At 35.6% G+C, this 16,262-nt stretch overlaps 2 protein-coding genes and 2 long non-coding RNA genes across 6 annotated transcripts in view; 1 reads left to right on the top strand and 3 right to left on the bottom strand.

Annotated features, from left to right (window-relative positions):
- The window catches only part of LOC128889207 (mannosyl-oligosaccharide 1,2-alpha-mannosidase IA), a 546,492-nt gene that overhangs the window by 36,951 nt on the left and 493,279 nt on the right, over positions 1-16,262 (bottom strand). The window lies entirely within an intron of this gene.
- On the top strand, positions 275-14,267 carry LOC128889253 (uncharacterized). Its single transcript, XR_008460398.1, has 4 exons — positions 275-923; positions 11,751-11,860; positions 11,940-12,035; positions 14,192-14,267. It is a non-coding gene; the product is annotated as an uncharacterized LOC128889253 (long non-coding RNA).
- LOC128889226 (uncharacterized) lies at positions 9,937-13,658 on the bottom strand. Of its 2 annotated transcripts, XM_054146677.1 has the most exons (8): positions 12,907-13,658; positions 12,607-12,724; positions 12,094-12,352; positions 11,912-12,028; positions 11,096-11,186; positions 10,625-10,770; positions 10,370-10,502; positions 9,937-10,050 (listed from the first exon to the last, which is right to left on the bottom strand). In XM_054146677.1, the coding sequence occupies exons 1-8, from the start codon at positions 12,955-12,957 to the stop codon at positions 9,991-9,993; spliced, it is 975 nt and encodes a 324-aa protein (XP_054002652.1). In that variant the 5' UTR covers positions 12,958-13,658; the 3' UTR covers positions 9,937-9,990. The 2 variants fall into 2 exon arrangements, with proteins under 2 accessions (XP_054002652.1, XP_054002653.1); XM_054146678.1 differs by lacking the exon at positions 11,912-12,028 and having other exon boundaries at positions 12,220-12,352.
- Positions 15,195-16,262, bottom strand: LOC128889246 (uncharacterized). The gene is made up of 3 exons (XR_008460391.1): positions 16,229-16,262; positions 15,499-15,669; positions 15,195-15,332 (listed from the first exon to the last, which is right to left on the bottom strand). It is a non-coding gene; the product is annotated as an uncharacterized LOC128889246 (long non-coding RNA).

Here is a 16,262-nt window from a genome sequence, read left to right as displayed (position 1 = left end):
TGCAAATGTGTACTAGAAGAACTGGTGGTTTTTAAAAAAGGTATTTCGTATTATTCTTGTCCCTTTGTGCTCACGTGGATTGTTCTTTTATGCGGATTTTTCATTCGTGTTTCAGATGGAGAGCAGTGTCAATCTTAGAGGGGAATGTCATGGGAAGTATGTGGTAATTTCGTGCCTTTTTTATGTTTTCTCAGTTTGTGCAATTTTTTGCAGCCATTAAAATTACTTTTTGTTCAAGTGTTGTATATCATTTTGCAGTTTTTGTAAAGCTCTTTCATATTTAATTATTAGCTATATAAATTTAAAGAGTAATTATCGTCGCTTACACTTAAGAATTATTTCAATGGCAATGAACCCCAAAGAAAAATACAATTTAGAAAAACAAAAGCGGGCGCCATGATTGCATAGTGTTCGTCATACGAGTCGCGACGATACAATGTATTTCCTCGACGCGCGACTGTCGCGCGCCAAGAACAGTAGTAAATTACATGTTGGGGGAGGCACGCTAGCCTCTCGTGTTTGGGGAAACGCTTCGAGTCTCTCTGCTTTCGAATATCGTCTTCGCCAACCAGACGATCTTTTTCCCACAGTTATGGAAACTTAATGTCGACAATTTCCTTCCAGCGTCAACCTATTTTGCGTGGTCGTCGGTGCCACAAGTGGATGGCCTCCTCTGGTGTATTTTACTCGCTTATTGTCGTTCGATCGCGCAACAAGTTGCTCCCAGTTCTCGGGAGCGTGTATACGTTCCAAAGAGGCCACAGTTTGCACGCCACGATCGTACACGTTGAATGAGAGGCATTGAAAGAGTTCTCGCGACTGGCTGGATACGGCATCGCGAACGATTAATCATTTCTGGATCTTTGTCGTGACATGGATGAAACCAAGACATTCGCTACCTAATTTGATGGACGTCGTACGATGTAAATTTTATATATGGTTTACTTAGAACGTTTTTATAAGTAGGACAATAATACAATAATAAGTGGGACTTTAATTCTTTTAGAATTCGAGGTGTCAATAAAATGATTGTTGATGAGGTAACGGTGATCTGATTTTCAAATCTCAGATTAGAGGTTTCATCTTCGAAGTCAATCTAAGCTTAGTATTCGTGGCAGTAGAATGTTAAGGAAGCATCTTGAGTTGCTGGTAGATCCCAAAAGAAAGTCCTCGAGTGCAAAGGGTTGAACGATTCTCGTATATTAAAATTATGTTCCACGTCGAACGAAGACGATTTTAATCGAGTAACCATTCGATCGAGTAGACGTTGCGAGTGAATGTTTGCACATTTTTGATTTCTTTGAACACTAAGGTCTGATTCAGATTAGTAAAAGAGAATAACGTGACTGATGGCAATCGGAGATTAGAATGTTTGTGTTTCAAGACGAGAACTAATCTTGCGTTCTCATAGAAACTAATGAAATTTCTTCGTAGAATTTAACTGCAGATCGATTTACGCCCGACCGCCAGAAGGTTCGTGTATAAAATCAGTCACAGCTGTATCATGCATCTGAACATTCTGCCTAGAACTTACTCACGCAATCTGACAGATCATGCTTTACGCGGCAAATGTGAGTCACGTATGTTCGTATTCCCGAGTATATTCGTTGCCCTGGATGCATTTGAGACACGTACGTTCGTATATCTGAATTCCACGTATATTCGCGTTCTTTTATGGAAACAGCAAAACCCATCCATAATATTTCTTATGTATAGCTATGGTTTATTTGAAAATCTAGAGGCCATCCGCACACAGTCAAACATATTCCAAAATCCCCATCCGAATTCTCACGTTTCGTATGGAAAATTTATACTGATGCAGCAATTGCTGCAAGAGCAATTCAGATTCAGAAAATGCATTCTGCAATTTATGATCCAGATAGTTAAAATTTTCATTCGAATAATACATACCACATAAAACGAAAGTGTAATTATTTATTCACGACGCTTGTTCGATAGAACAGTTAAACGAATCGTTCGATGTGAATTGTTTCATTCGTTTAAATTTCCTTTTGTCATCAGTAACGACGTATTCGTGTGTTAAAGTATGCACAGCGCGTTTAGTACAATGTAGGCGTAATTACGGAGAAATGAGTAAACAAAAGAACAGAGTAAGTTCGTGCAAACATTTCTCCTGCTTAACCTACTTTCAAAGTTGGAAGTCATTTTAGTATTACTCTCCTATGTTTATAGAAAGTATGATGACCAGTTTTTGCAAAAACTCTTTTTATTATTCTTCTTCGTTGAATTCGCGGAGGAAAAACATTTGCGTATTTTCTGAAGCGACCTGTACGGAAACAAGAATCAAAACAAGTACAAGTGTTAATCATTAGAAAGCATTCGGTCGAATTTATCGTACAACTGTGTTACGTGTACATATATTTATTGCTGTAAATGTTTTATCGAGTGTCTCGAGTATAAGTTTCCCACTGTTTATAATGATATTTATTGTTTAATTGAGCATAAAAACGTTAGGTAAGACAACAGCATGCTGCATATCTGGAAGTAAATATTAACTAGAATGGATCGAATTGATCGAGAACACGTTACTTTCGGACACGTTACCGTCGAAAAGCCACGACATGACGGCGTGAAGAGTTTGCCCAGTACAATTATGGTGCACTTTAAACTTCTTTGCATAATTGGTACAATTAATTTTTGGGCGGGTAAAGGTATCGCGTACCATTGCGTATCGTATCTGTAACATTCGCACAAATTAGAGCTGCAAAGAGAATTAACTTTACTTGTTATGTCGTTTCATTACAGAATTTTATTTGTTACAGTAAAAAAAAAATGTGTACTATGTCAAATGTCTAAGTGTAAAAAAGATTGTGTTACATTGATTTTTACTGACAAATAAATTTTCTTTGAATTTTCCAGGGTGAAAGAACTTCATAGGATAAAAGACATCGAATTTTGGTTCCAGTTTGATTGAAAAGTCTTTTCAGACGGGTTTCTACTGGAGATTTGTTATCTAATTTAAATGTTACACAGTGGAGATTTTAATTCAATTTATAGAAATCAGAAGTTAATGCCTGCAAAGATCTTTCAGGCTGCAGAAAGGAAACACTTAACGAGTTGAATTAACCCTTTGCACTCTGAGAATTTCTTTTAATATGAACATACAAATAAGTGCAAAGACTCAAGAGAAGTAAGTACTAAATAAAAAATAGAGCAGAAATACTCAAATAACAGAATATGGAACATAACGTATCATTACACGGCATGTTAACGAAGTTCTTCCAACATTGTAATACGCACGTATTTGTTAAAATGTCGAAACAACGATCGATCAATTCTTGTCCCATATAGTTGCCTATGAATAGGTAGTAAAGCTGATAAATCAAGAAAAGAACTGACTCCGAAATAATCAGAACATTCTTTCTCATTATTACAGCTTGCGCGAACTAAATAAAAATAAATGAACGGAATTATACTTTTGATACCAAATCAATGGTATTGAACAATTTTCACACAAATATAAGTGAAGAAAGGCGCTGGTTATTGTTGTTCTGATATATTCAGATGAAAAAAATAATCAAATACAAGACGTACTCACACAGTATAGAGTCAGGGTGTTCATAATAACACCCAGCAAAAGTAGAATAAAATAAGACATAGCGAAGCATATTTCTAGGGAATGGACATACCTTTCAAAATAAAATATTATTAAACTATTGATGGTAGCATTAAAATTGAAGTTCACGTTTGATAGAATGAATGTTTGCGACAAAATAAAAATAATACACATTTCGAAACCACGAATGGTCAACTCTTCGTTAGAAATTCTAATTCTGGAACTGAATACTTTATAGAGATCCTCAAAAAATATATATATTATTTTTACTGAATTTGGAAGTATGTTATGATAAAATTTCTAAGAAATTCTAAGAAATCAATCGTGCCTGACACATACACTTTTTGATTGTGAAAATACCAACTTGATGATTCTCTGGTGTGTTATCACTGCTTCGATTAATTTGATCAAAATCAAACGTTCATCGTTTTCATTGATCGCTTTCTGTATGCGATAGCTAGGAAGAAATATTAAGTATTCTGTACGCTAATTATATGTGAAATAATACTCATACAATAATGTTGTAACCAAATTATCTTACCTAGTAACCTCGAACATTCCACAACAATGGAATATTAACGTAATCATCAATATTTCGGAGGCTGTTACTGTCACCATACCCATTATGATGGTAGTAGCTAGGTAGAAAGAAATAGTAGAGTAATACTTCTTTATATTAAGAATATGTTCCGTTTTGGTTGCAAACTTGTGGAGACGAGATTCGTAGAATGGTGCCAAGACTTTGCTAATACTACTCGGTGAAAATTCGAATACGATTACAAAAATTGTAGCCGATGTGATGCATACTGCAAGTATGAAAGATAATATTAAGATAAGAACTATTGCAGAAGATCTAAATCAGAGGAGGTGTTTTTATTATATTTATATTCGAATCAAATATGAATGTTTGATTAATGATATTTAAATATTCAAATCACTTCAAATATTGATTTTCATTGTGAAAATATAGAAAATTAATATATTCATAATAATAATAAAATATACAACACGAGTAACATATTCCATTATTACACTATTCACGGATTACAGCTCGTAATGTACATCCTTAAAAACAAATTTGCGAAAAATTCAGAATAGAAGTGGTTTCGAAAAATGTTAAATTTGCTCTTACTTATTAACAACGTCCAGAGAAGTTTACCGTGTTCGGCGTATTTCTTTAATATGTTATACTCATCAACGTTCCGTAAAGTGTTCCAGTCGTATTGAATGCAGCAGAAAAACGTTCTCACCTGTTGCGCACATAGTTGATGAGTGTCGCCAATGTAAAGTGCTTGTTTCATGATAAATCTGACACATTCTGCAGTAACGCTTTAGTGTTTTAACAAACTTCAAATATAATGCTGCCTATAGTAATATTTAAGCTTATATCGAATAATTATTTCCATAGTTTAAAAATTTCCTTTAAATTATAGTAGTTGTACGCGCTGGCAATGGCATAGGAATGCAATTTTAACAATTTAGACTAAAAATTTTTCAAATATCATCTAAAGGTCGTTATAACAAAATTTGTACTGTCGCTACAAAAAGTGCCAGTGGTGACATGGAAGAATTAAAAATCAGAATAAAAGTTTGTATTGGTTGCTTACTCCATCCATGTGAAGGTACATCATTAAATATTTGTCGAAGAACACATACACGCCCGTGAGCCATATTACTGATCTTAAAACCTCATGCAAATCGTTTTCGTTCAAAAATATCTCGATCATCTAAAAGTATCATAATCTTTGACAAGTGCAAAGTAGTTTGTTCTTCTCTAAAAACGAGACTTCTTCAGTATAATGAATGACAAAATTGGACCTTGGAAATGAGTCAAAAATATATTACAGTAATTGATAGAACTCTATGAAGGACAACTTGCACTAAAGAAATAAAAAAAATATGAAAAGTATGTATATAAGTTGATATAAATAGAATATAATAAAATATAAAAATATATGTAAGTCTAAATAACAAAGGCTAAATGAAGTAATAAAAGATTCTTTTGTGAGACTATCGATTAGTTTCATAACGCGATATATTTTTTTACAATTTCATTTAATTTTAATCAATTTTGTTAAATATTATACCAAAGAGAAACATAAGCAAACGTTCGAAACGTTTATTAAAAGAGAAACTATGCTATAACTGGCTATCGATGTTTTATCTATACAAGCATGTTATTAATTTGAATAATCGAAAACAGTGACATTACCTGGAGAACGAAGCACATTAAAAAACAATAGGGGAAATAGAATCTTTTAATCTTTTCTGGCCATCTAGCATTCGTATTCCAGAGTCCCAGATATACGAGGAGTTTATGGCCGAGTTTGCAGTAACGATAGCCAGAGAAGTCCATGCTCGGTCGAAGGTTAAAATACGTCTGGGTCTCAGTTTTCCCAGCCCCCACGGATTCTGATAAAATATTACCTCTTTTCGAATTTTTCAGGAAAATTCACAGCAAACTGTATCGAAATTATACACCAACGGATACCAGTCGCGTATCGATTCGCAAAAGTACCACGAGACGACAAAATGTTTCTTGGAAATATCCGGATACTTTACTATATTACGCCGTTATATGTGGCTGTTTTCCAGCTAGTCACCTTCCTTTATGAATTCATAATCAACGCTGGTGTGATCGCAACAAGTTGCAACGAGGGAAATGTTCGTTACAGTATAGTATCGAGGGTTGCCCAGCGAACACTTCTCTTCAGTTTCACCCTTTTTTTAGAATTCAAGGACTGTAAATATTAATCCTGGTTTCTTTTCACGCAGAATATTCGTGGTCAGTTTTATTTCAGTCGTTGATCAATATAGTTCTCATTGGGAGTGGAAGTATTGTTCGGGGAAGACGACTTGGAGCGCGAAAGTTGTGAGGAATTAAATTCTCGAGAGGATGGAGAAAAGTCGAACAACTATATTATCGTAATGGTAAAAGTATTATTTATCGTAAAGCATACAGACTTGTTGGTAAAATTTTAGAACAATGGACAACGTTATGATGTTGCTTGGATAGTATTATATTTACATGTCCAAGTGCAACTGTCTAATAGAACATTGTTTAATTGAAAGTTAGGAGTTATAGATACCTCGAAACAGTACATGTATGTGAACCAATCGTTACTAGAGTTGCTACTTACGGAGTATCAAAGTGGTTCCTGTCACCCCGTGTAATATACAGAATGTTTAAAGTTTCTAAGTATTTCTAACAATTGCAAAAGTTACCATTTTTTGGGGGATGGTTTTGTGAAGTCCTTTTTGACTTTCGAATTCACTGCTGGATAAAATTTGTTTAGACTGGAAAAAAATCATTTTATGCAAGCCTTGAATGTAGTGTAAGGCTCCAGGATCGCTATTTTATTTTAAAAATCTAAGCAAACATGATTTTTTTAAGTCATTATCACTTTTAAGTCAATAGTATTCAAATAGAAAATTCTTGAACATTGCTATGATTTTCAAAGGCACCTCCCACCCTCAACATGTGTCAGTCGTTGCCATTTTGCGCAAAATTATTTTTTTCAAAAACCTGGCTCGAGAAAACTTAATTTAATACATTATTGAAAATTGAAAATGCTGCATTTTTCAATTTCAGAAAACCAAGCACTGAGACAGAGTAGTGATCGTGAAATACTCTTGTAAACAATAACAAGATATTTTTAAATACAAACATTGCGACGCATGCACTAAGAACCGTTCCTTCGAATATCTTTGAATTTATCACCAGAAAATTTTCCTTTTGTCCCAAAAAAATTCTTAAATATGCACCTTTTTCGTTCTGGGTAAACTTTCTCACTTAAGTTCGTGCTTGATTCTCGATTCGTCGAGGTAAAACAACTATCCAACTGAACCCTCCTAAAAGTACTCTATCCTGCAATGAATTCGATCGTCGTAACCCCACTTCGTAAAACCATTTCCAAAAATTACATCTCAAGACCATCGGGAATACTTGAAACGCCCCTGACCATGAACACGTTTACTTTGACCATCGTCGTTCCCAATTGGTTTCACCGTTCACCAATTTAATTTCGCCGTCGATCTTGATCACACGAACTATCGACAGCATCACACCACCGCGAAAACAATCCCTCTGAACGTCACTCGGTCCCAATCTTCGCGCAGCAACTGGAAACCCGAACACTCTCGCGGAAGATCACTCGAAGCATACGAATTACCCAGAGATAAACCCGACCGCAAGTCAGCCATCGACAAAAGCCTCTTTTTGGACGCGTAGACGAAACTTTGGACGCAGTACATCCTCCTGTGAAGTCGGAAACGCGAGTGCGATGCAATCGATCGCGCAACCCCTTTATATGGTTTCAGCCCCCGCTATAATGGTTGAACGTGTCGTGGGGCCAGACGAAAGTGATCGATAGCTGGTATAATTTGCACGATCGATGGCTCCAGAGTGTCTCCGAGAAAGTGAAAAATATTGAGAGAAATTAAGAGGCATTTTTTTAGTAAGAGGGTAGTGAACCCTCGGAGTTCAGACACCCCTTCTATTCGGCAAGGACGACGCAAGCGCACAATTTCCCTCTGATTGTCCGCCACTGACGTTTTAAATGTTGCATACGAGCCAAAATTGTATACTTTGTGCAGGGTGGCAGGCAATGTCGTTCCCATCATGGGTATTTAATGGTAGTGGCTGGATCGATTTGGGGACGATAGCGCGAGTGGTGGACAGAGTCGTTTGAATTTCGAGGGGAACGAGTCCTGGTTTTAAATGAACATGGGTTCCTTGAACTTGACCCCAAAAAAGCTTAATTAAAACACATTTCAAATTATAGTTTGATAGGGGTGGAAGAATATACGTTTCCTTTGTTATAGGCTCGTTAAGAGTTGTTCTCGGCTACAAGTATGTGGTCATTTTCAAGGATTGCGGAGAAAGAAAAATTAGAGTCAATAAGAAATTAATTTAATTTAATCGTAGAAAGCTTTTGGAAAGATTATTCTACATAGAAAATCTTGGAAATGATAATATAAAGATGCAATCGAAGAGCACTGTTAGATATGAATTTCTGTGATATTACAACCGAAGGGACCAATTAGATGTAGATATTATAAATCTGTATATGTGTACACCACATAAAAATTGTGAAATATTCATTCGTACTTTCCTGTTCATTATTCTACAAAACTGTCCGGCTTTGACAAAAAGAGAATAATTTCTATAAGCTTGTTTACTATAATGAAACATGCAAAAGATGAAGCGCATAATTAATTGTACAAACGGAATGTAATTTTCTTTTAATTACGACGTATTTAGGTACTCGAAAGCGTGCCAGTACTTAATTTACAATCGAGGAGGTTTAAAAGCTTTTTAATGGAAGTAAGAGTAACTAGTATTAAACAGTTATTAAAGTGTAATTTAAATTAAATTTGGACTGCAATCTGTCGAGTTCATTACCTTCGCACGTATGCTACAAAATTAAATTCAAATAAATGACGAACGAATCGTGGACTATCTCAGAAATGTCTGCGCATTTTTAAATTGCGACAAATAATAATTTGAAACATGACAAATGGAAGAATTCTATTATTGTTCTAAAAATAATTGCAACCTCTGAAATACCTAATACACTAATTATTGTTTCAATTATAAAACTGTTTTCTTTTGGAATAAATGAGCAAAATATTAAAATTTTTACTTTTTTCTTACGTTCTGTAAATAAATAACAATGCAAACGGATGCCAGATTTTTTTTTTAAGATACTGAGAGTTTAAAAATAATAACAGCAATGGGATTAAAGCAATGTAATTATTTCTGAGACACCCTGATAGTAACCTCTTGACAGGGTCACTAGTAGAAAGGGTCAGCCGCCTGAGTGTGTCACAGGACATATCGATTCCCTGCGAAAGGGAGGGAAAGTATGTCATAGAAGGAACGCCAGCACGTAAGGGAAAATCGATGCATCGAGTCAGACAACAAACGCATTCAAATCAGTCTTGATCTTTTCAATATACGTAGTTACACAGAAAAATTTGTCTAAACTTGAAATTTTTAAGCTACTACACTAACTATTATTATCGTATTATGTAACTATTATATATTCCTGTAGTATTATTCACAAGTCCATCTTTAATTTCAAACACGATTATTTAAGAAACTTACCTACAAATGTAACCTTATTTATTGCATACTTATTCAACCCCCATATAAAAATATCACACTGTGCAATAGGAAATCACATGGTACTTACTATACAGTGAGTTAGAGGAAGAAGAGGAGGGACTTGTGAGGGAGAGGGTACTTATTTATTTACTTTGATAATTAACTTAATGACTTACTAGTAATACATAAAAATTGTATAAAATGCAATTGACAATGTCTCCAACTTTGAACTAGACATTTTAACATACGAACTACAGTTTATCATACGAATGAAGGTCTATCGTTCAAAGGAAGATGATTAGATCTAACCTCTCGGCTGAGTCGAATATAGCATAGTAAAGTACGAAAACGACGTGCTCAACATCTGAAATGTTAATGCATTTAATGTAGAATTGACAATTACAGATCAGTAGTCGGTAATCAATAACCTGCGAATTTAACATTGAAAAAATTAGAATATGTAAAATTAGGCAAGATTTCATACTTTTATATTTAACGGAGAAGTAAATCACTTGACAAGATTCAGAATGTCAACATTGTACTAAATTCATAAAAGTTGCTACTGTATAAGTAGTACTGATTCAAAAATTTCGCAAACCAAACATTGTTTATAAAATCCGACCCAGATTCACAGATGCCTGCCGACCACTGCTGTAAACACTTTAAAAAGCGCAAAATATTACCGCCGAAAAGCCTTCGAAGCATGGAATAAATAAATTGGAAAGGTTAAACGCAGAATCGATCGAACTACGATGCAGTATCATCAAGACCAGTTTCTGCATACTCGGTGGAGTACGATACCACATGGAATTGTATCTACGTTTTAAAAAGGCGTTACGTTAACATCGTCATACACGCACTTGCACATTCATGAATTACCATGTACACGAGAAGACATTTTAAAGTGCAATCAACTGTTCAAAGTAATCACAACTCACGTTTCGTAAAAGACGCACCGACTATTGTCGATTAGAAGCTGTCCACTAAGATTATTCAAGAACATGATTACTACATGGATGGACACTATTACGGTGGAAAGAACAAGTTCTTGTGGATCACCCATTTCCACGTACCCTAGAAAACACTGATCACACAGAATGAAGTTTTAATGATAAGTAGGCTTAAAGAAACCTAAAAATAATATTAATTTCTTTGAAAGCCACGAAAAGTTTTCTATGTATAGAGTCTCGATGGTTGCTCAAACTGGAGTGTTAAAATATAAAAATCCATGTATCAGAGTTTGTTGACTATAAATTCCAAGAGCCTTTTACTAGTAACAAACACGATAGTCACCGCGTTAAACAAAATTTCACTGCTACTTGGAACGTTTCAAAGTACTCCTATGTATAACAAGATTGTAAAGTGTAAAAATATTCCAAGAGAAAAAAGTTACTGCTAATGATACTTACATGGTATAGGTTTACACCGAACGACATTACAACCAGTAGAATCGCTACTAAATAAGACACCATCATCTTCGTCACTAGTTCGTTGATAATCCTGTGTTTAAGGACATATCGTGATGATACTATTGGTTCACCAGATAATAATATCAGAAGCATACACGAGAGAATAAGACGCATTTAGAAAGTAGAATTTGTGACAAGGGCTGGGCAAGTCGATCGTTTCAGCACACGGCGTGCACGTCAATTAGTGGCGCCACTGTAAAGGACGACACTCAAGTTTAACCCTTTGCACTCGAGGCCCTTTTTTCTGGTATATATCTTAGCAGTCTATTGTCACGAATACTAAGCTCAGATTGACTTCGAAAATGAGATTTCTAATTTGAGATTTGAGAATCAGGTCACCTTTGCCTCAACGACAATCATTTTATTGAAACTTCGAGTTCCAAAGAAATGAAACCTAAAGGAAACCAAGTGGTGACTGAGAGTCACCTCTCGAGTGCAAAGGGTTAAATGTAGTTCGAGAGTCGCCATCTCACTCCTAGAAAACGTATAGAGAAGAGGATTTTCATGGCACGCAGTCATAACTTTCCTCTATCCTCCATCTACCTTTGTTAAAAAAAGATACAGCAACCCCCTACTACAACTTTCTTTCTTTCAGGTCATCTTTATGGTGCCATTAGATTGGGTTTCGCCGTGACGTCACTACTTGACGTGCTAATAAAATAATCGTGGTGCCCAGCCTAGATTAGCATAAAATCAAGCTTTATGGTAGTCTAGTATAGAAATCATTGCTACGAGTTTCAAACGAATTTTACCAACTTAATACATTTTTTGTGTACTGTTACAGCCTCACGAATGCCACTGTAATCCGACACGCCACCCTCTGAAACGTCGACCCATTTGGCTGCGTCTGCAATCGTGCTTCGTACGCGATAACTAGAAGGTAAAGAGATATTACTAAATCTCCGTAACAAGTACGATTTCCAAACACGATCGTGTACCCAGTAATTTGAAACAGTCCGCATATGTAGTACGCGCAAACGGAGAGCGTCGATTCGGTGCACGTTATCACCAACAATCCAATCCCAGTCGTCAGTATGACGTGCAGGGTTACCAAATCGACATACTTGTCCTGATTAACGATGAATCCTAGGAGTTTTAGGTACCTGTTTCGCGATTCTTTCTGGGGTAACAGGATGTTGAACACTATTGGGAAGGATAACAGTGACACAATGCTAACGATTCCTAAGCAACACGCCCCTAGAATTTAGAACACAGATTTGGTATTAATGGACTTGGGACGAATATTATAAGTAGGTGGATGTGTATGAAACGACTGTTTAAGATATTTTTGTAGTTGGAGAGAGCTGATATATTTGAATCTTTGTTTGGGGCTGTTTTCTGACGTTCCTTTGGTAGGACTTAGGGCTAGGAGTAACACTTGCATTCATTCAAGTGGCCACAGGGAATTCTTCGTGAAATATCGAGGAAAAAATGTTTATTGAACGCCTTACGTAAGAAGATGAGGACAGTACGTTTTGAGAGATCGATATGCTCCATTAATATCTTCCTTTCAACCGGTTGTTTCAGCGTATCGTAATCAGTTTGTATGCTATTATAGACAAATTTTATCTACGGGCAACAGAAAAACAATAAAATAAACTTTTATTATGATTTTGTTTCAAATTCTGCGCGTTAAAATCTTCAAACAGAGTGACTAGGTGTCAGACCCCGTGCCTTGATGTTGTAAAACATGGAAAAAAAAAATTGAGTTCGAGAGCTGAAAGTAGTCCATGTCGTGATTGATGACTTACGACTGGAAAACTGTGGATAAAACCAACGTATCGTGAAAAGAACAACAACATAGGGCAAGTGAACGATAACGCTGTCACCACGTCCTTCGAGGTAAAATCAGAGGTAGTTAACAAACCGATCTGGAAAAATATTTCGTTTGTTAGTCCGCAATTAAGGAGCTCAGCAATAAAGAAGTATGATCCTTCAAGAAAATAAGTAACACACAAATTTACAACATCTTTGTTATTATAAACATTAGAGAGAGAATCTAGTGCGAAATTAACGAAGCTTCAAATTAAGAAAAATGTAAAAATGATTGAAAAAATTGAACATTTGCTAACATATGATCAAACGCAAACACCGGGCAGACATTTAAAGATCTTTCATAATAAATTTATATGAGTGTAAATAGTTGTTCATAATAATAGTATTTCTCATAAAATATTCCAAAAATAGGAAGAGCTCAAGGAAGTCTGTATAAATTAATTTCAAGCCTTGCAGAGTCTAAAATCTAGACTCTAGATCTATCTCTGACAAGTTCCGATTAAATTAATATTAAATCAAAACAGGCTTTGCAGTGGGGTAAGGAAATAAAACACAATAAATTTCATCGAAACAAGTATTCCATAAAATTGCATAGCGGCATGGCGGCAGACTCAAACAATTAGCTTCAAGATCAGTCAAGATCCGTCACTAATAGAATTTGTCACGTATTAATAATTCAAAAAACCAATCAAAACAGGTTTGGTACTGTGGAACACAAGTGAAAAACACAATCAATTCCTTTTGCATAAGTGTTTCATAAAACACACACAACGAAGTACAAAAATACAGACATGTTATCACCTGGACTATGATACAACTGAATATAATGAGAGCGAAAGTTATCCTCTGAGCTTTCACGAAGATCGAATTGTCGAAGGGCCATAGCCCTGTGATGCACAGCGTGGAATAGTAGGTGCTGTACTGTGTTTGGAACTGATCCATTTCGTCGTCCGAAGCCGAGGAACGTCTGAGCGCAAAACCCGAGGCATCGTTCGACTACACCTCGGCATCATATTTTATTCACGTTGTCGCCTTTTCGCCTTGAATTTCCGATGCCACGCTTGTACCCAACACTGGAATATTATTCCCTCAAATTACAGACTTCCGCTGGAAACCGATTGATTTGATTACCGTTGCCGTGAAAAGTTTAGGGAATGGAATAGGACATTCAAGAAAATCAAGAGACCATAAATGTTTTCATTGTCCGCCCATTTTTCAACAAGGGGGTGTAGAATTTTTATCGCCACCGTTCGCTTTCAGAATCGACGTGGACACTACGTGGAGCAGGCGTCACCGCGGACACACCTTGGCTTCCTTTGAGGAGTAAAGATAGACATTCCTTCTTGGAAATGCAGGTACGTAGAAATTTAAATAAGAGTTAGATTTACACGGTTTAAACAATTTTATTTACAGACCAAACCTAACTATTAGTAATTATTCACCCGAATAGTGAATCAACACATACGTTGTTACATGTTAGTAAATAATAATTCGAACAAGGGATGAATATTTATTTGTTCATGTCGGTTATTTGATTATAATAATATACACTGCCGTCGAATAAAAGGAAAATTGGGAATTTATGTAATATTCAATTCCTTTCATTAGCAAAGAACAGCAATTATAAATACCTGTGAGGAGGAATTATTTTGGTATTTAGCTGTAGGCTCGTCTATAAGTTGAGTGACTTACCTGAAATAAAAAGAAAAAGTCAAGTTAATGGCAAAGAAACACAACTTTGGTTTTACTTAATTCATATATAATTATTTAACCCCTTAAGCTACAACCACGTGTGAGCCTAGTGGTCGGATAGTTGGGACAAAACTAATAATCACGAGCCTGGCCCGTGGCGTATTGTTAGGGCCAAATGTAAACTTCAAATTTTAGTCCCAAGATGTAGGAACTTAAATCGTAGCTTAAGGGGTCACGTTAATGTTATAAATAGATATTTCACATATAAGAATTAATATTTTTTGTACAACATGTAATCAACCATCCTTTTTTAAAGAATAGCGGATAGTTCAATAGGTGTGATTAGTGATTAAAGCATCGGGCGTTAAAAGATAGGTAAATTCAATCTTACTTAAAAAAAAATATAGAAAAGGTCAAAAGATGGTTGATAAATAACTGTCTTAGAGCACTGCAACGCTACTACGACGAATTATTGCATCGATGGAACGTAAATGATGTTTACGTAGGAGTGCAAAGTTTCTGAGTTGTTTGCAGTATCAATAGCAAAAATTTCTCAACTTCAAGTGGTAATGCATACCATGGCGTGCCCCACCTGAATTATTAACACATTTTTAAAGAAATGTACTTCTTCTGCACATCCTCTATGATAACATATCACATACTCCACGTACACTTCATGAAACGTGTTTGGAGAGTGGTCGACGTATATCTGCCAAACAAAGTTTTTCTCATTAGGGTAAGGTTAACGAAGTAAAATGAAATGGCCGTTGAACTGTTCTGGAGCCGTATCAGTTGAAAATCCATTTTCAAATGTTTTCAAGTTACTATATATTAATATTTAAGAGCAATTGCTGCTGAAGGCACAGATACGTTACCTGGAGATGAGTCTTCGTCAAGATATTCCATATTAAATCAAATGAATTCTATAATCGTGGATGACTCTGAGTGCCCCTACTCTATGAAAACTAACGCCACGACTGTTGTTCCTAACCATTAGTCTGAACGGAATATAATACAGTAAAATATGAAAACGATGATCTCATCATCTGAAATAAAAATGCTTCTACTGTAAAACTGAAGACTACACCCTGGAGATGGCAAATAGGATTTTATCAACATGACAAGATATAACAGAACGTACAGTGTGTTAATAAAAATGTAGGTTCTATTTTCAGGATCAATTCCTCGAATACAAATAAATCGAAAAGTTGTTTACCATTTTTCATTTTGGAGCATTGTTACTTAGATATAAGTAATTAAAGTTTACCAATAGAAATCCCAGTGCGAGCCATTTTGTATTACAGTCAGCTGATCGTTCGACTGCGCGCGCACTATACGTCTAGAAACAAAAAAGTTTTAACTGCTTATATCTCGATAACGAAGCACCGGATCGCAAAATAGAAAATAACTTTTCGATTCGTATTGCTAGGGGATATCTATTTTGAGAAGAGTCCTTACATTTTTAGCATCAACCTGTGAACAAATGGTTCAAAATGAAACTGTATCAATCAAAAGTGAAAATATCGGGCAGACTTTGTTTAACGAATCACCTATTTGCCATCGCTGCTGTAAACAGTTCTACACGATTAAGGACAAAAAAATTACCGTCGAAAAGCCTTCATAGGATGGAACGAACAAA

Source organism: Hylaeus anthracinus, unplaced genomic scaffold, assembly GCF_026225885.1.
Source record: "Hylaeus anthracinus isolate JK02 unplaced genomic scaffold, UHH_iyHylAnth1.0_haploid 11997, whole genome shotgun sequence".
NCBI classification, from domain to species: Eukaryota; Metazoa; Arthropoda; class Insecta; order Hymenoptera; family Colletidae; genus Hylaeus; species Hylaeus anthracinus.
Note: the sequence above shows the minus strand (reverse complement) of the source record. Positions and strands in the feature narration are given on the sequence as shown.